The sequence below is a fragment of the Chiloscyllium plagiosum genome, chromosome 19 (assembly GCF_004010195.1).
Source record: "Chiloscyllium plagiosum isolate BGI_BamShark_2017 chromosome 19, ASM401019v2, whole genome shotgun sequence".
NCBI classification, from domain to species: domain Eukaryota; kingdom Metazoa; phylum Chordata; class Chondrichthyes; order Orectolobiformes; family Hemiscylliidae; genus Chiloscyllium; species Chiloscyllium plagiosum.
Window position 1 is genome coordinate 43147356 of NC_057728.1, and position 21748 is coordinate 43169103.

A 21748-nucleotide genomic window follows, 5' to 3' on the forward strand; every position below is an offset into this window, starting at 1 on the left:
GGTAGTGTTCCCCTCAGGGTTCTGGGGCGTGGGGATAGTGACAGTGGGGTCTGTGGGGGGCATGTCAGCAGAATGCAGGTGAGTGGCGCTGGTGGGGGCGGAAGTGGTGGTGACCACGGCAGTAGGGGTGGCGGAAGTCACTGAGCATGTGGCATCAGCGATGATGTGAGGGGCGGAAGTGATGTCACATGTGATGCATGAGGAATTGTGAGGGGTGGAAGTGGTTGTGGGAGCGGCCATGATGGGGGCGGAAGTAACATCATCAAGCAATGAAACTGGCGTTTCTGCATGACCTGCACAAATTATTCCGTCCCACTCCTATATGGAGAGGGCAGTGCTTTTGGATGTGAATTATACCAAGATAATGGCACTGTACAAGACTAAAGACAACTCAGCAATTGCAATAACTGTTGAGAAATCTCCCTACTGGCATCATGGAAAACGTATTTGTTTGTGTTGACCTTATCAACCACAGTTCCTGACTAAATGTATCCCTCTCAAATCCCAGTGTGGTTTCAGAAGGAGAAAATCCACACTTGACATGATCTTTTCAATCTAGCAACAGCAAAATGAATGCTGCAACAAAGATGATCACTACATATTGTCTTTACTGATCTCTCCAATGCATTAGAGCACATGAGCAGAGGGAGGGTCTGTTTAAGCAGCTGGAAAATGTTGGCTGTTCGCTGAAGCTGGTCATTGTGATCTCGTTTTTCAGGGGCAACATGATGGGTACGATTAGCCAAAATGGGGCAACATCAGAATACTGGGTTGTGACATTCTTTGGCATATTTGTTGCATTACTGCTGTCAGCTGTCTAATGTACCGGAACTGATAGAACTGTTCAGCCTTGCTCATCTGACATCCAAGGCAAAGGTGAGCCAAGTCCTCAGCATAGACCAAGAGCATTCCATACCAAGAATCTTTCAGTAACAAATAGACAACTCTCTCATTGTCTTCCTGAAACCAAACTCTTTCCAGGCAATGTCAATATGTGTTGCTACATTACCATCTTCCTGAAGAAGGGCTTATGCCCGAAACGTTGATTCTCCTGCTCCTCGGATGCTGCCTGGCCTGCTGTGTTTTTCCAGCACCACATTTTTCAACTCTGGTCTCCAGCATCTGCAGTTCTCACTTTCTCCTATATTACCATCTATCAGCATTGACAAAATGATGCTGCAGCTAGTTGTTTGCTTCACACATCAAGACTCCACATTTACCAGCAATCTGACTTTGATGATAAAATCAACATAGCTGTTGCAACTTTTGCAATGTCTCTGACCAAGCTGTGTGAGAGTGTGTGGAACAGGAACATGACAGGTAACACAAACTGTGAGTCTGTTAATCCTGCATCCTCAGCATACTATGACAGTGGTGAGACACAGAGAACATACGGTAGGCAGGGAAAAAAAGGTTGAACACTTTTCACCTTTGTCTTGAATATACCTCTAGAAGACCATAAGAATAGGAGCAGGAGTATCCCCTCAAATCTGCTTCGTCATTCAATAAGATCATGGCTGATCCATCATCTCTTGATGCATCTCCCTACATTTGAGGTGGTATGTGTTAATTCCATCAAAGTATACTCATTGTAAAGCCAATAATGAATGTGACCCATCATTGCAAATGCCATCTGAATGATAGGCCATATACCAAATACCTTCTGTAAAGTGAACTGGCCACTGGGTCACAGTCTTCTGGGCATTCACACTTTGACTAACAAGGACATTTTAAAAACAAAAAGATTTTCATGAGATTTGGGTCTCACTCTCTGGATACCAGCATTTATTGTTTGCGTCTCAGTAGTCTTGAGAAGATGGTAGTGAGCTGCCACTTTGAACCATTGTTGTCTTATTATTATAGATATACCCACAGTGCTGTTAGGAAGGGAGTTCCAAGAATTTGAACCAATGCTAGACAATGAATGGTGATATTGGTCCATGTCAAGTGTGGCATGAAATACTACTTGTATGTGGTGATAGCATTTCCATGCATTAGCTACCCTTGACTTTTGAAATGACATGGGTCGGAGCTTGGAAGATGCAATTGAAGAAATATTGTTTCACTGGAGTGCATTTTTAAAAAATGGTACACATAGTTGCCACTCTGCATGAAATGAAAATGATGGGCATTGACCCTACTAACTGGGAGATTGACTCCAATAATAACACTGATTCCTGGAGGTTAACTCTTTGGAAAGGAGTTGAAAGAGGTGAGAAGAAATGAAGAGCCCTGCTGGCTGACAAGTGAGCCCAGATTAAACAGAGGCCACTGAATCATGCATCTTCTCAGCCCATAGTCTTCTCACCATGCCTGAGTGTAACTCCTGAGCTTCACCAGGTGATGTGACCCAAGAGCTGCCTGGAGCAGCACAAACTATTATTTTGTGAGATGGAAGGCTGTCATTTCCAATTCAATACTAATCATTGCAGGAGCCATCCAGATTCTCACATTACTTATGAATTGACAAGAACTGCTAGACTCCAAATAATATCTAAAGCAACCTCAAACTTAACAGAATTACACCTCTGTAGTTGGGATCGGGCACTTGAGTTGTTCTTATTTGAGTAACCCACACTTTCCTCCTCCTAAGAACTGTGAAAAAGTAACACTTCAGTTTTGAGCTGAAATGTGCTGTTTGACTTGAATCTACCATCAATATCTTTCAAAAGAAGAAATGGGCAAGACCTAGGGATAACAAATAATTTGGAGAATGTAGATTGATGACTAGCCTAAACGAGATACAGTCAATATGTCTCCATTTCAGGTTCAGATAAACAGGAAGCTATCACAATGTCTTATGCTTGAAGCAGTGTCAACAACATAATAACTATCTTGTAAAATTAATACATGTAATGAGTTTTTGATGAAGGCAGAGAAGTTGTCCCCTTACCTAAAATGATGTCCTTAGTGAACTTGTCACATGACTAAAATTTTTATACTCTTGAACGAAGGTTTAATTAAACATTTTCTGCAACCCTGCTGCAGTCTGATTTAAAAATCTGGTCTGCTGTTAATTTCAATCTGCTAAGGATCTAAGGTCTGCTAACGTCACAGCCCGGCAATGTTTTTCTAAACCTTGGGGCATCTCTTCTCCTTGAGTGGTGTCTCAGTATTTGTGGAAATCAGACAATTGCACCCACTAAGGAGAGGCGTGGCACTGTTATGCTTTGGCAAGTGTATCCAACCAGGGCTACAAGGATTGAGACGTAGGTTTTCCTCCATTAACTTTGACTGTGTGGTCTCCCTAACAAATGAAATGTTTGTTGCTCCGGTCCTTCCAGCAGCATGGACTGGGGTTTTGAGCCTGGTTTCTGTGGTGGCGCTAACTGCCTGGGTACTCTGCTGCTGAACTCTATCTCTCACCATGGTATGGCATGTGGAGGTTTTTAGATTAGGTGGATGACTTCAATAAATTCCCTTGTTTTGGTTATCCATTTGTCCCTTCACATGGGGTTTGAGGATTTTCTGAGTGCATTTTTCCCTTACCTGATTTAGGCTGCTCTGATTCATGAATCTCTTTCTCCCAATCCCAGACCAACCTCCTTATCACCCAGTCCTCTTGTGTGGGTGTTTTTTGTAGGATCAAAATGTTTGTAGGCAATCCTTGCTGTCACAGTGATATGAGAGACAAGCATTTGCATCCAATTTAACATCTTTGATAGTGTCAGTGCAATCCAAGCTAGGTTACTGAAGGCTCCTATGAACTGTGTCCATGGGCCCCTGGCAAATGTGGTTGCATGGTGTGCTCCCTTTTCACTGCCTACACTGAATTACACCCTTCATGAGGTCCCCCCATGGTATCCTATAGCAGATGGGATTGTCGTTTTCATGACCTGAGCTCCCTTCCTCCCACATTCTGAGGACTGGGTAAGGTAGAATAAATTTTGGGGCTCAGGCACATAAACATCAATTTTATCTCCTTAGTATCATCGAGCTATGGACGAGATGACCAAGAAATGCAAAAACCTACAGGTTGTGCTCAGAGTTGCCTTGCTAGGGAGGTGTAAAGTGCAAGGCCTCAGGCACTGGCCAGAAATCAAGTTTGATTGAAAATTCTCCAATACACAATCCTTAGGCTTGTTGTGACCTGTTCCCCCTAAACCTGTGTGACCTCTTTGATCCTGGATTCCACTGTTCTCTGGAGCAAAAAGCTGCTGTTTAGTTTGGCCAATTTCCTGTCAGGTCCAGTTTCTTCAGCTGTGGGTCAATTCAGAATGTTCAATTTTGGGCCACTTAACCAGATATTATTTCTTTTAGATTAGATTACTTACAGTGTGGAAACAGGCCTTTCGGCACAACAAATCCACACCGACCCTCTGAATAGCAACCCACCCAGACCCCTACATTTACCCCTTCACCTAACACTACGGGCAATTTAGCATGGCCAATTCACCTAACCTGCACATCTTTGGACTGTGGGAGCAACCCGGAGCACTCGGAGGAAACCCACGCAGACACGGGGAGAATGTGCAAACTCCACACAGACAGTTGCCTGAGGCGGGAAATGAACCCGGGTCTCTGGCGCTGTGAGGCAGCAGAGCTAACCACTGAGCCACCGTGCCGCCCCTGTTGTGTTTAAATCTCCTCCAGCCCTCCAATCTCTTTCCCTGAAGCTTTCTGCTCCTCTGATTTCGGTTTCTGGTGTTATATTCATCTCATTTTACCCTAGTATGGGGTAACAATAATAAAAAAAAGTTAAAAATCTCTAAATGGTTCATATTTAAAAATTTCCAGATGTTAGCTGTTGGCTTGGTCACTGAGACGGCACACCTCTTTTTTTTCCCAACTTATCTCGTTTTCCTTGTTACTTGTAGGAGAAAAGTATGCAAAATTATTGAAAGTCAGAAAAGCGAATACAAAGCTTTAACCTGTGGCACCTTGTGAGAACAGGGCCATTGTGTTCTTAGACATTATAAGGAGGTGTAAGCATCCTTCAAGCTCACATATAGTGTCCAATAAATTTGTTTCTTATTTCCTCAGTCACTTGCATACCCTCCCCATGCATGAGGTGAGATGGCAGTGGTTCATTATAACACACACTGAGATTCTTGGTATGTGCAATCATGTTTTAAGAGACGTTATCCTGCATGAATTATAAAATACTCAACTTTTTATGATACTTATAAAGTCTTGTGCTTGAAGTGGAGGTAGCAACATATCCCAGTCTAATGCCTCAATTTAGTTAAGCCATACTGAATTCCTTATGTTGTCCACTCTGGCATTCTCTGAAATAAGCACTGGTTGTGTCAGTGAGTTTCAGGAGGTAATTGTGTTGGTGAAGCACGTTATGTGTTTGAACAACAAATGAAATTGACTGGTCAAATGACAAGCTTAGTGGCATCTTCAGCTGTGCACTAGGGGCCTCCAATCTAAAAACACTCTTGCAAGCTTAATTTTTTCTGTGGAGTGATATGAGAGTATGTCAAACATTAACATCAAGACTCAAGATAAAATCTTGCAGTATAGAAGGAGGAGTTCACACCTCTCATTGGTGCTGTGCTGTAGGACTGCACCTGACGACACATCATTAGGGAGACCTGCTGGCTGAAGTGCAGACAGAGGGTTAACAGAGCTTGGGACCTTGGTTATGGTAATTCACTATGTTGGGATACAGTAATGCAAAACTTGCAAAATCTTACCACTGTCCAGTGGCCTTTTATGTAGGAGCTGGAATGTCCAAAAGCAGGTAAATAATGGGGGCTGGCAGGAGTGATGAAGATGTCTCACAGGGTAAATGCCACAGTTTATTTTCCATTCATTCCACTCAAGCAGTGGCAGATATTGTCCTAAGTATAAAAACACAAACATTAACTGTAGCATTTCACTGACAACACTATGATGGAACACCTCCCAGTCATTTATTCTATGCAATTTATGTTAAAGTGAACAAAATCCTGTGTTTCTGCTATATGTTCCAGGTTTGTTGATGGTGAAATAAATGTATGCTACAATGCATTAGATCGCCATGTTGAAAATGGACTGGGAGATCAAATTGCCATCATTCATGACAGTCCTGTTACTGACACCAAAGAGATAATTACCTATAAAGAAGCCCTGGAAAAGGTAATACAGAATATGTTGTACCATGATGCTATTGTCATTGTCTTTTGAAGTTTGCCTCAAGGTTCCTTCAAGACAGACCTCATGCTAATACTATTTTGAAGAAGGTAGTTGACCACTTGTGCTATTCTGTAAACAATTTAAAGATCCTGAGTTGAACATACCACTTTTAGTCTTTGGTACTACTTTGGAAAGAGCAAAACCATATAGGTATGCTCACTCGATATGGAGGAGTGTTGGCTTTGCTGAGATGAAGTACTCTTGAAGTACTTCATCTCTTTGCTGAGATGAAGTACCCTTGAAGTACTCGTCCCTTAAATTGCTATAATTGTCTGTGTTCCCTCTGTGTCCATGTAATTGAAAAGATATAGGACATTGATGAGAATGGAGCTCATTTATTGTTTATATAAATCATTCTGTACTCTGTTGAGCCTGCCTTGAATATTTCTCCCAGCTTATTCTTACATATCTGCCCCTGTGATTGTAACAACTCTTTCAGGTAATTTCGATTTTCCTCTGGAAAATAATTTATCCAAATTTTTGAGAACTTCCTCATTGTCCAATTTAATTTGAAGAATGTCCAATTCAGAAGCATCTGAACTCGGTTTTCCACTATGTTATAACGCGTAACACATTCTCGTTACAACATAGTGACAGGGTAGTTGTTTTGGGGGCCTTTAACTTTCCAAATATTGACTGGGAATACTATAGTTCAAGTACTTTAGATGGGTCAGTTTTTGTCCAATATGGGTTTCCTGACACAGTGTATAGACAGGCCAACAAGGGGCGAGGCCACATTAGACTTGGTATTGGGTAATGAACCAGGCCAGGTGTTAGATTTGGAGGTAGGTGAGCACTTTGGTGATAGTGACCACAATTTGGTTAGGTTTACTGTAGTGATGGAAAGGGATAGGCATATACCACAGGACAAGAGTTATAACTGGGAGAAAGGAAATTACAATGCGATTAGGCAATATTTAGGATGCATAGGATAGGGAAGGAAACTGCAGGGAATGGGCATAATAGAAATGTGGAGCTTATTCAAGGACCAGCTACTGTGGGTCCTTGATAAGTGTATACCTGTCAAGCAGGGAGGAAGTTATCGAGCACAGGAATGTTGGTTTACTAAGAAAGTTGAATCTCTTGTCAAGAGGAAAAAGAAGGCTTATGTTAGGACGAGATGTGATGGCTCAGTTCGGTTGCTTAAGAGTTACAAGTTGCCAGGAAAGACCTAAAAAGAGAGCTAAGAAGAGCCGGGAGGAGACATGAGAAGTCATTGGCGGATAGGATCCAGGAAAACCCTAAGGCTTTCTATAGCTATTATCAGGAATAAACAAATGACTAGAATAAGATTAGGGCCAATCAAGCATAGTGGGAAGTTGTGCATGGAGTCAGAGGAGATAGGATAAGTGCTAAATGAATATTTTTCGTCAGTATTCACACTAGAAAAAGACAATGTGCTTGAGGAGAATACTGAGGTCCAGGGTACTGGACAAGATGAGATTGAGGTGCATAAGGAGGAGGTGTTAGCAACTCTGGAAAGTGTAACAATACATAAATCCCCTGGGCCAGATGAGATTCATCCTAGGGTTCCATGGGTAGCCAGGGAGGCGATTGTTGAGCCTTTGGCTTTGATCTTTATGTCGATCATTGTCTACAGGAATAGTGCCAGAAGACTGGAGGACAGCAAATATTGTTCCCTTGTTCAAGAAGGGGAGTAGAGTGGAAATTATAGACTGGTGAGCCTGACTTCAGTTGTGGGTAAAGTGTTAGAATGGGTTATAAGAGAGAGGATTTACAATCATCTAGCGATGAATAAGCTGATTAGGGTTAATTAACAAGTTTTGTGAAGGGTAGGTCATGCCTCACAAACCTTATTGAGTTATTTGAGAAGGTAACCAAATAGGTGGATGAGGGAAAAGTGGTTGATGTGGTATATATGGATTTCAATAAGTTGCTTGATAAAGTTCCCCAAGATAGGGTATTGCACAAAATATGGAGGCATGGGATTGAGGGTGATTTAGCAGTTTGGATCAGAAATTGGCTAGCTGAATGAAGACAGAGGGTGGAGGTTGATGGGAAATATTCACCTGAAGTTCAGTTACTAATGGGGTACCGCAAGGATTGTTTTTGGGTCCACTGTTGTTTGTCATTTATATAAATGACCTGGATGAGGGCATAGAAGGATGGATTAGTAAATTTGCGGATGACACTAAGGTCAGTAGAGTTGTGGATAGTGACGAAGGATGTTGTAGGTTACAGAGAGACATAGATAAGCTGCAGAGCTGGGCTGAGAGGAGGCAAATGGAGTTTTCACTTACCATCTGAGGACTTTTCTTTTCCCCAATTTCTGATTCTCAAATTGAAGTTGATGTTGGAAGCCACAGTTTAATTTATGAACCAGCTCATAATCATCTGCCATTTCTGCTGCTAATTTTTCAATCTTAATGCTCTGCTGTTCCATATGTCTACCTTAGGAAGTGAATTTTGAACTTAAACTAGGAAAATCTGCAAATAGGAAAAACAACTGAAGAACAGTGGGGGATGTTTAAAGAATCATTTAAACCAATACAAAAGCCAATACAAATACCTCAAACAGGAAAAGAAATCCGTAGAAAAAAAGCCATGGAGAACAAATGAGATATGGGACAGCATACAACTAAGAGAAGGGGCTTACAAAACTGTAAAAAGCTGCACAGATCCTGCTGAATGGGAAAGGTACAAAGGTGAAGGAAACTTGCAAGGGACAACAAAATCAATAAGAAAACATTATCGTTACATAAAGGGAAAGGATGTCGTCAGAAATAATGTTGGCCCACTAAAGACTGAAAGTGGGGATATTGTCAAATCTATTGGGAAATAGCAGACGTGTTGAATAATTACTTTGCCTCCATAATTACAGTAGAAATGAGGTTAGCTTGCTGGAAATCCTGAAGAAATTAATAGCGGATCAGAAACAAGGACAAAAATATATACTTGCCTTTTGATTTTGAATGTATATCATTTAAATATTTATTGCTGTGTTTGGGCATAGAAATGTGATGAGATGTTATACCTTTGCACAATTGTTCAATTTCTTATGCTAAAACTGGAAAATATAGTAAACGTTAACTTGATTAGCACTAGAGTCATAACGTTGTACAGCACAGAAACAGACCCTTTGGTCCAACTCATTCATACTGACTAGATATCCTAACCTAGTCTAGTCCCATTTGCCAGAATTTGGCCCATGTCCCTCAAAACCCTTGCTATTCATATACCCATCCAGATGTCTTTAAACAATGTTAGTGTACCAACCTCCACCACCTACTCTGGCAGCTCATTCCATTCACGCACCATGAAAAAGGTTTCCCCTTAGGTCCCTTTTAAATCTTTCTCCTCTACCTTAAACCTATGCCCTCCTAGTTTTGGACTTCCCCCACTCTGGGGAAAAGACCTTGGCTATTCACCCCATCCATACTTCTCAGTCTCAGTCGCTCCAGGGAAATTAGTCCTAAAATGTTTCAACCTCTCCCTATAGCTCAAACCCTGCAACCCTAGCAACATCCTTGTAAATCTTTTATGAACCCTTTCAAGTTTCACAATATCCTTCCTATAGCAGGGAGACCAGAAATAAATGCAGTATTCCAATAGTGGCCTAACCAATGCCCTGTACATGACTTCCCAACTCCAACACTCGATGCTATGATCATGAAAGGCAAGCATACCAAATGCCTGTTTTATAGAGTAAGAATAAACATTTAATGGTATTTTCTTACAACAGTGTAACTGCCATTTTTCACTGAATGTAATTGTTGGTATTGTATATTGTTTTGAAATGTTATAGGTTTCGCGATTGGCTGCTGTCCTAGTACAACATGGAGTCAAAAAGGGTGATCGTATTGCCATTTATATGCCAATGATTCCACAAGCGATATACACAATGTTGGCTTGTGCTAGAATTGGAGCAATACACAGTTTGATATTTGGTGGCTTCGCATCAAAGGAGCTGTCTACTCGTATTAACCATGCGAAGGTAAAATTAAGAAGAACCAATGTGGAAAATCATACTCATACAAAATGAATTCCAGTATAAGCAAATGGTGGATTCAAATATGGGATAAAATTTGGATCAAGGACAGCTGCAGTGCTGTAATGTTCATTCTTTAGACTAAAAGAAAAGACTGTTGAATTGAAATCAGGCATGATGGCTCCACTCAGTTAGCACTGCTGCCTCACAGTACCAGGGTCCCAGGTTCGATTCCAGCCTCAGGGGCCTGTCTGTGTGGAGTTTGCACATTCTCCCCGTGTCTGCGTGGGCTTCCTCTGGGTGCTCTGGTTTCCTCCCACAGTCCAAAGATGTGCAGGTCAGGTGAATTGGCCATGCTAAATTGCCCTTTGTGTTAGGTGGATTAGTCGGGGTAAATGTAGGGGAGTGGGTCTGGGTAGGTTGCATGGACTATTTGGGCCGAAAGGCCTGTTTCCACACTGTAGGGAATATAATAAAAATATAATCCTTTTTGGATTTCTAAAAGTATGAGTTTGAATACATTAGGTATCATAAATTTTGTATCATAGTGTCTCATTTCAGTATTATTATTTGTATAATTTTAATCCCTAGTTTAGTTCTTTGACCTCCTCTTCTGCATTCATACATTCCTATTTATTATTCCATCATTTGTGGCCATGTCTGCAGTTGCTGTGGCCCCAAGCTCCAGATTCCCTGTTTCTATCTGTTCTTAGCCTCAATTTCCTCATTACCACTAGTAACTTTTGGAAACCATTCCATGTAATCTGACCTATCTTGATTAAAGTTTCAAAATTCAGTGTTTCACAAATGTTGATTACAAAGGAAAAACGTGAAAATTTCTTGTGTCTATCTCTCTTGTCAGATTTCTCTTCACCCCCTCCTGTTGGTATTAATTCTTTGTATATGATTCTGTTCAGTGGTTCGTTTCCTAAGCATTAACTTTTATAAAGGCTGCGACTATGCAACCACATGAGGCATCATAGTCAGGCCTGGCCATTTTGTGTTTCTCCCTTTGTTTACATTCTTCTTTCCATGCTTTGTATAAAGTAGTGAGAAAAGTCTGGATACATTCCTGAGTTAAATCCCTTGGAATGTTCGTCTCCAAGATCAATTTGTATATGTTACAAAAACCAAGACAAGAAATCCAATATATTAATGTGGAACAATATTGTAACTGTTTGCTACCATCTCTCATAATGTTTTGAAGTTAAGATTGAGGAATACATTTCCCTGCAGTTTATTATTTTTGTTTTTTGGTGTATATTCCATAGTGATGTCATAAATAGTAATTGGTTTAAAATTTATAAATCATCAGATATTTTAGAAAAGGTTTCGCAAGCAATAAATTGTTAAGTATTAACATTCTCATGTGCAACTCAATATTTATGTGTCTCTTGCTTGTTTTGTTGACATTTCCTATCCCTAGAAATAATAAATGGTGTAATTTACTAAACTAGTGAAATGTAAAAGACTTTTCATTGCAAAGTAAATGAAATTAATGTCTTAAATGACTAATAAATGGCATGTTGCAGTAATTGGCAGGTTCAGTACAATAACAGGATAATTATAAAACTTCCAAAACAATGTTTCAGTGTATCAGTTATCTACTTCCAATCCATTTATTTCTGTCGATTTAATGTGCTACACTATCGAGCAGTGACATCATCGTTGTATGTTAACTACATAAACACTTTGGACTCATTAGCCATGCTTTCCATGGCAAAATAAAAAATAAAAGTTTATACTTTCTTGAATACACTTCCATTTCTTTTCTTATACTTTAGCCAAAACTGATTGTGACATCATCATTTGGTATTGAGCCAGGGAGAAGAGTAGAATATATACCCTTGCTGGAAAAAGCTTTGAACAGTGCTCAACACAAGCCAGATAAAGTCATAATATACAATCGACCTAACATGGTGAGTGCCAAATCAAATGAATGGCATTTTGACATAAGATTCATATCTTCAACTGAGCTACTGGTCATCCCTCTTATAATTACCTATTCCTCAGCATCCATGTTTTTGCTAACACTTCTATGAAGTATCTTAGGCCAGTTTCTGTGTTATTAAAACTGCAGGCTGTTATTGCAACTGTCCTGTTAATATCAATGCACCTGATTCTGAAGTTGATTGTTGAATAGAAAATGGAAGTGGAAACTATTACAAATTATTCCTCCAAAATCATAAAAGTGCAGATTTTGTTTTCATTCTTTTGTGGGAAGTGAATGTAGGTTGCAAGGCCAGCATTTATTGTCCATCTGTGCGTCTATTGACCTTGAACTGCGTGGCTTGTTAAGCTATTTCTGGCAGTCTGGATAAGGATTCGCAGTAAGGTTAAAATCAATTAGGCGAAAGTGAGAACTGCAGATGCTGGAGATCAGAGTCAAGATTGGAATGGTGCTGGAAAAGTACAGTAGGTCAGGCAGCATCCGAGGAGCAGGAAAATCGACGTTTCGGGTAGGAGCCCTTCATCAGGAATGGGATTACCCTCCCTAAAGGCCATTTGTGAATCAAATGGGTTTTTAGAAATGTCACTGATAAACTTTGACACTTTAAATTTATTAACTAAATTTAAGTACCACCAGCAGCGGTGGTGGGATTTGAACCTTTGTCCCTAGAGCTTTGGTCTGGACCTCTCCCCTATTACTACCTGAGCTCATCTAATTACAGACACCTCAAAGTTCAAGCTTAATGTTTTTCTGGTGCGTATGGCACAGCTACTTATTGAACCATTGTGCAATTTTGCATTGAATATTTTTGATTTGACGCTGTTCATTATGAGATGCTCGCTTAACCATAATGAGATGGGGGTAATTTAGCATAGAGTACTTTCACCTCTATGACCTAGTTTGGAGTTCACCTGAATGTGGGATGGTGGCAGAGGTGTGTGATGGAGAGGCTGGGGACAGTAGTGAGCATTGCAGAGAGAACAGGTTTCTGTTAATTTCTGAGGCTACGTAAGTTAGAAATAAATTAATTTATGCAATCTTGATCCAACATGAGTGGGTGCTAATTCACAGCACAAACTGGCTCTCCTTGTACAAAATTGATATTACATACATTGTGTGAAATGTATTGAAAGGTTGTGATGGTGTGATAAAATATTATATGATTACATTTGTATTGTTGTTTATATTAACAAACTCACTTGAGGGATTTTCTTGCATGTGTGGGAAGTGGAATATTTAACTGCTACAACATTCTTTTCGGGTTGGGTGTTTTAGACCAGATGTTTATCTGACTGATGATGAGTTTATGTATTAGAATTCTATTACTAATGAATCTAAATAAAATTGAACAAGTATTATCTCAAACTTTTTAAGTTTTAAAAGGTTCTTGTTTGCATAGAATTCAAACACAATGCAAATAATCACGATCATATCAATTACATCAACTGCACGATTCAAATACATCAAGATTATTTTTATATGGGGGAGAGGTCAGAAGCATTTGCATGACTTCATTAAAAGATAACATACAATTTGACAGAACAAAAAAACGTTAATCATTATATTTCTGATTTTGTATCTCTGAATGATGTTTTAGGAGAGAGTTCATTTGACATCTGGCCATGAATTAGATTGGGACGAAGAGCTTTCTGCTGCTCAACCTCATGACTGTGTCCCAGTGTCTTCTGACCATCCTTTGTATATTCTCTATACATCAGGGACAACAGGGTTACCAAAGGTAAGAAACTGCACACTCCTAACTTGATTTGGACAGTGAACGTTTGAACAAAATGGGCTTGTAGTTACAGTGGCCAGAATTTAATGTGGGTCCTGTCCTGGAGAGAACTACACATCGCCACTTCTGCTGCCCATTTCCCCACTGGCACCACCTCGTATCCACTGTTCACCCCTAAACTCGCTGACCTACATTGGCAACTGGTTGCGTAATGCCTAGATTTTAAAACCATTTAATGTTTTTCAAGCCTCCTTCAGCCTTGCAACCCTTGGGTATTTATGCTGTCTTTATACAAGACCATCATTGGCTGTATCTTCTGCAGTTTTGGTCCTAAACTCTCAAATTCCTTACTTTAAATGTTTCTATCTAACTAGTTAAAAATCACACAACACCAGGTTATAGTGCAACTGGTTTGTTTGGAAGCACTAGCTTTCTGAGCACCTGTCCTTCATCAGGTGCTCTGAAAACTAGTGCTTCCAGATAAACCTGTTGGACTATAACCTGGTGTTGTGTGATTTTTAACTTTGTACACCCCAGTCCAACACCGGTGTCTTCAAATCATGTCTATTTAGCTACCTTTCTTTCTTCAAGAATCACCTTAAATCCTATTGCTTTGACTAAGCCACCGGCCATCTACCGTAATATCTCCCAGTATGTGCCAGGCGGCCAATGTCACATGTTATTTGGTAATGTTCCTTGAGAGCAAGACAAGCATTAGCAGGTTGTTCAACATTGTCCAAAATCCCTACCCAGTAACAAGCTTTGTATGTGTATAGGCACACTATCCATCAGGAATAATTTGTTGATGAGCAAAAACCTTTTTTTTGTATTCTTTAGTCAAATCATTTGCAAAATACTGGCACCATCCCAAGTTGGATCAAATGAAGTTGATTGTCATAATTTCTTTTAGGGAATCGTGCGTACTTCTGGTGGCTATGCAGTCATGCTAAACTGGACTATGTCAAAAGTATATGGTCTCAAGCCTGGTGAGGTAAAGCTTATTATTTGTGTCAGATTTTCATGAAAACATCTTTTTGTAGTGTTTTTGTATCAATAATCTTTTGTTTTGCATCTTCCAGGTCTGGTGGGCAGCTTCTGATCTAGGCTGGGTAGTGGGCCATTCGTATATTTGCTATGGACCACTCCTTCATGGCAATACAACTGTTTTGTATGAGGTAGGTGAAAGATTATTGAGTACTTTTCCACAGAACAGTTTGCAGGTGTAAGCAAAATAAGCAAGTCAATGACAAAAGTCCCATTTGAGGTCTGGAATAATGAACATAGAAGACTTGGTTTTGTGATAGGCTAACCTGCCTTAGTTACTATCATGAGGAGATCACCTCTGTCTGAGTGCTGAAATTTAGAGAAGTAGATGATTAGTCAAGGTTTCCACTTCTGATACTTGGCTAGAGAATCTAATTGATATTAGATGAACACAGGATCAGATTGGGGCCCCTCTTTGGTTCAGTGGTAGTGTCCATACCCTGGACTGGGAAGCCCAGGTTCAAATCCCACCTGCAGCAAAGGTGTGCATAACAACTCTGAACAGGTTGATTTGAAAAATAGGTACAGGGTCAGGTTTGAGCTCTTATGGTGCAACAGTACTATCTCTACCACTGAGCCAGGAGACCTGAGTTTGAATTTCCTGTTCCAGAGGTAAATAATAAGACATCTGAACAGGTTGATTAATAATGTCTACAAGGTGTGGTATTGCTTTGATGCATCAATAGTTGACAGGTCTGCTGATGGCCAATGTCTAGAATCTCATGTAATGGATAGCTAATTGCATGAGGTATTAGAAAGCATCCAGAGCATTTGAAGCCATATTCAACTTTTCAGAGATGAGAGAATTTGACAAAAATGAAAGGTAAGAAGATGCCTTAACACCTCGAATTCAGTGTTGACAGCAGAGAGTTTATAAACAAACTAAAAGCTATTGTAGCTCCCAGTGCTTGTACCTTAATGGTAACGAGGGAATATGTAGGGTATACAGTTCCTCTGTAGAATGATAAAAATAGAAAATATTGTAAGTTGTCTGATGAAAGAAACAGAATTAATGCTTCAGGTTGTGACATTTTATCAGAACATTGTCCCTTTAATTCTCTATCTACTCCTACCCTGTCTGTCTTTGTCTCCAACACTCCTAATGAAGCTAATTGGAAGCCCAAGGAGCAGCCCCTGAACCTCCACTATGGCATTTTTACAGGATTCCAGACTCCACACTGAATTCAACAATTTTACATCATAAACAATCATAAACACTGTACAAAAATAATGATTCTACTGTTGTATTTTAAACACCCTTTCGATCTTTTTCTGTATTGTTCCAGTTCTATTTTCATTTAAGTTGTGTCACAACCCAGCTCCGAAGTTTGGAGGCAGTAGGGTCTTGAGCAAATGGTTCTAAGGTTGGGAGTAAGATATAATTCCTGAGACAATTGTGTTAAGATAAGAGAGAAGAAATCCTAAGGCGGGGTAGATGCCCTGAAGTGGCAAGAGAGTGATGAAGCCTTGACGCACTTGAAACTCAGCAATTAAATTTGTAACAAGTCAGCGATGCTAGGATTGCCGTAGGGAACACTGTACTATTGCTATAATTGAGTGTGCCCATTGGGAGTGCAGGATTTAAATCAGTTCTTCAAGTATAATAAATTGAAAATGTATCCAAAGGTGATATTGGTTTGTGAGTAAATATTTTCATATAATAAAAATACAAGATACTGGATGTGTTAAGTAGGTCACATTGTGGAGAAAGAGTAGATTAATTTTTCAGTTTACTGATTTTTCTTATCAGAAACAGGAGATGTTGCAGATGAATAACTAGAAGTAGGAACAGAGCCAAGGTGAAGGGAAAAGTAGAAAACAAAATGATCTCTGGTCATGTGGATGTTAGAAAATGATTAAAGAATTGACAAGGTTGTTATGGAACTCAAGGGCGAAATTATTTAAGAGATTAGAGAAATAAAAAATGTACCTGAGTCCAGATTCACACAGCTGGATGGAAGAAAAACTGGTGAAAGAAGCATGGTTTCTGTTTGGAAGTAAAAGGCAGTTGGTATCAGGGGTGAAGAACAACCTACTGATTGGAGGTCCCCGATAAGAGATACAGTAAACTTACCTCATATTGGTTGTACCAGCAATCCAGAAAAAACAGCTGTAATTAAGGTGTAAACTTGGTAAATTTGATATTTGCTTCGGATTCCTACTGAAAATAAGTTAAGAGCAAGCCAGTCTTAAAGTTTCCAAAATTTTAAATAAAACATGCTGTTTACCAAGTAAACAGCATTGTAAATTCTGATTCTGAGATTCCTGATGACCTATCTCCCATTTCCAAATGTTCAGATACGACCCTTCCCCAGATCTTCATCCTCTGTGACTATCAATCCACATCTTGTTTCTGATTGTGATTTGACTCTCCCCCTGCTCTGTATATACCCACATGCGCGCGCAACCACATATTTACACATATCTGAAAATGTGATTCAAATTCAGGTCAACTGTTCACTTATTTTTGACAGTTGCAGTGACTCTGTGAGCTGAACCTCGCACTCCTCCCAATATCTGAGGCTCTCTATGGGTGTGATTAGGAGTGTTGAAGAGTGACAATACCAATTCCAAACTTGTAGCACCCTATCTACTAAAATTGAAATTTTGATTATTGCTAAACTTTTTGATCTGTTATTTCCTATAGGAAATATTAATGGCCTAATTTGAAACTCCAGTGTAACATAATCGACTTACCTGATGAAGTTTAGATTTTGCCTGAGTAAATAATGATTACGAAGTTGTCAATTGCACCAGATAAAGGGAGTTATTTATTATCCAGATCTGTTGCAATCTATTTTCATAGAGTATGACTTCTATGATGATTGATTCTCAGTTAATAAATTGCTGTAACAAAAGTCAAGTTACTCCTGTGGAACAGGACCTAATAAATACTTAAAAATTCCTTACATTTTGCCCTTTATTTACATTGCAATGGAATGATAACATATTGAGCACATCAGTATTCAAGTAATATCCATTTCAACAAGTTCCAAGGTACTGCTGTACCTTTAGAATGTTGATTATTCAATGCCTTTCTATGATAATTATTGAGTGACTATATAAAATAGAGGAAAGTTTTAAATTAACAAATTTGCTACAAGATTCAGCAATTTGTTGTTTTATCAGTAAATTAATTAGAACAATTTGGAATTTCCAGACAATTGATACATTTAATGATGTGTTGTTAACTTGATAATTATATAAAAGGTGGAAGCATTTAATTGTTCTGTTCACAATCTGTGTCTTTCAAGCCATTATGGAATAATATTTCAATATCTCAATTGTGCAAGAAGGTAATAATACTATAACATAGGCAAGATATTCAGTTATGTTTTTTAATAGGGACAAACGAGACTACTTGTAAAACTTTGACCTTGCTGGAACAACAAGAACACAGCATAAAATTGAGAATTGTAACAGCTTGTAACATTTAAAACTTAATTGTGCCATAAAACACACCTCAAAATGGATGAGTAATACATCTCCGTCAGCACGCTTCCTCGTGAGGATTTAGGGATTTAAATATTCTTATTCTAGGAAATGTAAAAATGGGAAATGTTCAAAATTCATACTCAGCAATATTACAAATTATTTATACTAGTATTGAGACCAGTTAGTGATTTTATGTACTCAGTAGATTGCATCCACATGAATTCTTGGCTTCCTAATGAGACAGCTTATTATGCATTATTCAAAAGAAAATAAGAGTTTTAATTATTCCCTGGGGTAGATATTTTTTCTCAGTCCAACTGTATAATTTCAATTATCCATTCCTTTTTGCAGGGGAAACCTGTTGGGACCCCAAATGCTGGAGCATACTTTCGCTTATTAGCAGAACATGGAGTAGTATCTATGTTTACAGCACCAACTGCACTGAGAGCTATTCGTCAGCAAGATTTTGAAACTAAACATGGACGATCATACCAGTTTCCAAGGTGACGTCTTACAGAAATTATAGGTTTTAATCCACTGTAATTCCCCTTAGAATTACCTAATGCAGGGGTACTGGAGTTGAAATAATTCCACAAAGTCCAGTATCCCGTCACCGAGTTAACCTTTATTTACACATGCATTGTACATGATCCCGATCCATCTAGCTCAGAGCTGGCTCCTAGAGTGACCAGAACCCCAACACTTCTGGGTTTTCTTTCCTTCTTAACAGAACCTCTGACATTCCTGTTGTTCCTTTTATTACCCCACACTACCACCCAACAGCGGTAGTGCTTATATTTTCCCCAGCAGACACTTCTGTTTATTTTTTTTTCCCCAGCACTCATGTAGTGTGTGTGCAGGTGTGACACTCCTGTTTTTTTTCTTGTTTTTCCACACTACCGCCTAACTGCGGTAGTGCTTATTTTTTCCCCAGCACCCATGTTGCGTGTGTGCAGGTGTGAGACACAGTGAAAGACACAAGGTGCACAAATCTTTATTCAAATTTTCACCACCAGGAAGAAAGGAAACACCCGAGTGGCCAGTGAAGAGCAGTGCCCTTCACATCAAAGGGCAATGCTGTGTGATCAAACAGTGAAGGGGAGGGCAGGGATTAAATCAAAATAGAATTGGAGGGGGAAATAATACACTCCACTCCCTGCGGCGACACTTCTGTTTATATTCTTTTTTTAAGGATTGTGATCAATTTGGCCAGTGGTCTGGGGAGTGGGAGATGGTGAAATAACTCCACAGGGGCCAGTATCCCATTACCAAATTACTCTTTATTTACATGTAGAAAGCCCTTGACACTGATCCAGCTCCCTCAAAGCCAGCTCTCAGAGTGAACAGAACCTCAGATATTCCTGTTTATTTTTTGTTTTTTTTAACTCCTGTGTATATATTTTTTTCTTTAAATGGTGTGTGTGTGTGTGTGCAGATGTGAGACACAGTGAGAGACACAAGGTGCATGAATCTTTATTCAATTTCCACCACCAGGAAGATAGGAAAACACCCGAGTGGCCAGTGACAAGCAGTGCCCTTCACAAAAGGGCAATGCTATGTGATCAAACAGTGAAGGGGAGGGCAGGGATTAAATCAAAATAGAGTTGGAGGGGGAAATATTGCACTCCACTCCCTGCGGCGACACCTCTGTTTATAGCTGTCAGTCCCTGGATTCCCTGACTGGACCAGGCTAACAGCTCCAATCAGGAACCTCAGATTCTATGAGGTCCACCTGGCTGACCTCGTTCCAATCACTAAGTCTTGGGACGAAGGCCCATTCTTTATCCTGTAGCTTTTCCTGTGCATTTCTGCAAGACGTCTGGTTCCTCAGATACTGGCGGCGTTTATTGGACAGTATTCTGACTCTTGGGCTAGGAGCATCTTGCAATAAATTCATCTTCAGGCAGTAACAGTATTTGCAATATCTGTTGTGTCCATCTTGTCCTCGAATGTTTCTTTGATGCTAGGCAGAGGCAGGGAACCCGTTGGTTCTGGCAGAATTGCTGGCTGTTCTGAGGGCAAATGCTTGTGAAAAGTGTGGCACTGAAAAAGCACAGCAGGTCAGGCAGCTGTTTCTTTGATGCTAGGCAGAGGCAGGGAACCCGTTGGTTCTGGCAGAATTGCTGGCTGTTCTGAGGGCAAATGCTTGTGAAAGGTGTGGCACTGAAAAAGGCAGGTCAGGCAGCATCCGAGGAGCAGGAGAGTCGACGTTTCGAGCATAAGCCCTTCATCAGGAATTCGGCAGGGGGTTTGGGGGATGGAGAAATAGGAGCTGAGATATAAATAGGAGGGTGGCGTGAGATAGCTGGGAAGGCGATAGGTAGATGCAGGTGGGGGCTGATTGGAGGAGAGGGTGGAGCAGACAGTGGAAGGAAGATGGACGGGTAGGATAATTCAAGAGGGTGGTTCCGAGTTGGAGGGTTGAACCTGGGATGAGGTGGGGGGTGGTGGATGAGGAAACTGATGACCTTGGCCATGCCATGTAGTTAGAGGATCCCAAGGTGGAAGATGAGGCGATCTTCGTCCAGGTGATGGATGGCTTGGATTTGGTGGTGGAGGTGGCCCAGGGCTTGTATGTGCTTGGCGGAGTGGGAGTGTTCCAGAGATATTCCCTGAAATGTTCCACCAGTCGATGTCTTGTCTGCCCAAAGTAGAAGAGACAACATCAAGAGCAACAGACAGAGTCAATGAAGTGTTTGAATAGCAGAGGCTAACCGGGAAGACAGTAGAGCAAAAATGGCAGGAGTTTGTAGGTATAATTGAGGACATTGTACAGAGGTTCATTCCCAAGAAAAGAAAGATTAACCGGGGAGGGATTAGACAACCTTGGCTGACAAAGGAAGTCAGGAAATGTATTAAAGAAAAAGAGAGATCCTATAAAGTGGCTAAGAACAGTGGGAAATCAAAAGATTGGGAAGGATACAAAAGCAAACAGAAGATAACAAAGAGTGTAATAAGAAATGAGAGGATCAAATATGAAAGTAGGCTAGCCAGTAATATTAGAAATAATAGTAAAAGTTTCTTTCAGTACATAAGAAACAAACGACAGGCAAAAGTAGACATTGGGCCACTTCAAACTGATGCAGGAAGCCTAGTAATGGGAGATAAGGAAATAGCAGGAGAACTTAACAAGTACTTTGCGTCAGTCTTCACAGTGGAAGACATGAGTAATATCACAAAAATTAAAGGGTGTCACGGGGCTGAGTTGAGTATGGTTGCCATTACGAAAGAGAGAGTGCTATAAAAGTTAAAAAGTCTTAAAATTGATAAATCTCCTGGCCCCGATGGGATACACCCTAGAGTTCTGAGAGAGGTGGCTGAGGAAATAGCAGAGGCATTGGTTGAGATCTTTCAAGAGTCACTGGAGTCAGGAAAGGTCCCGGATGATTGGAAGATGGCCGTTGTAACCCCCTTGTTCAAGAAAGGATCAAGGCAAAAGATGGAAAATTATAGGCCAATCAGCTTAACCTCGGTTGTTGGTAAAATTCGAGAATCCATCATTAAGGATGAG

The 21748-nt window shown here is 40.2% G+C and overlaps 1 protein-coding gene across 3 annotated transcripts in view; it reads left to right on the forward strand.

Annotated features, from left to right (window-relative positions):
* The window catches only part of acss3 (acyl-CoA synthetase short chain family member 3), a 63356-nt gene that overhangs the window by 7349 nt on the left and 34259 nt on the right, over positions 1-21748 (forward strand). For all 3 annotated transcript variants that reach the window (XR_006314521.1, XM_043709674.1, XM_043709675.1), the window contains exons 2-8: positions 5922-6066; positions 9890-10078; positions 11857-11991; positions 13621-13761; positions 14669-14749; positions 14838-14933; positions 18589-18740. Coding sequence is in view for 2 of the 3 variants with exons in the window: in XM_043709674.1 (XP_043565609.1) it covers positions 5922-6066; positions 9890-10078; positions 11857-11991; positions 13621-13761; positions 14669-14749; positions 14838-14933; positions 18589-18740 (939 nt within the window). In the remaining variant the exon portion in view is untranslated. The remainder of the gene's footprint in view (positions 1-5921; positions 6067-9889; positions 10079-11856; positions 11992-13620; positions 13762-14668; positions 14750-14837; positions 14934-18588; positions 18741-21748) is intronic.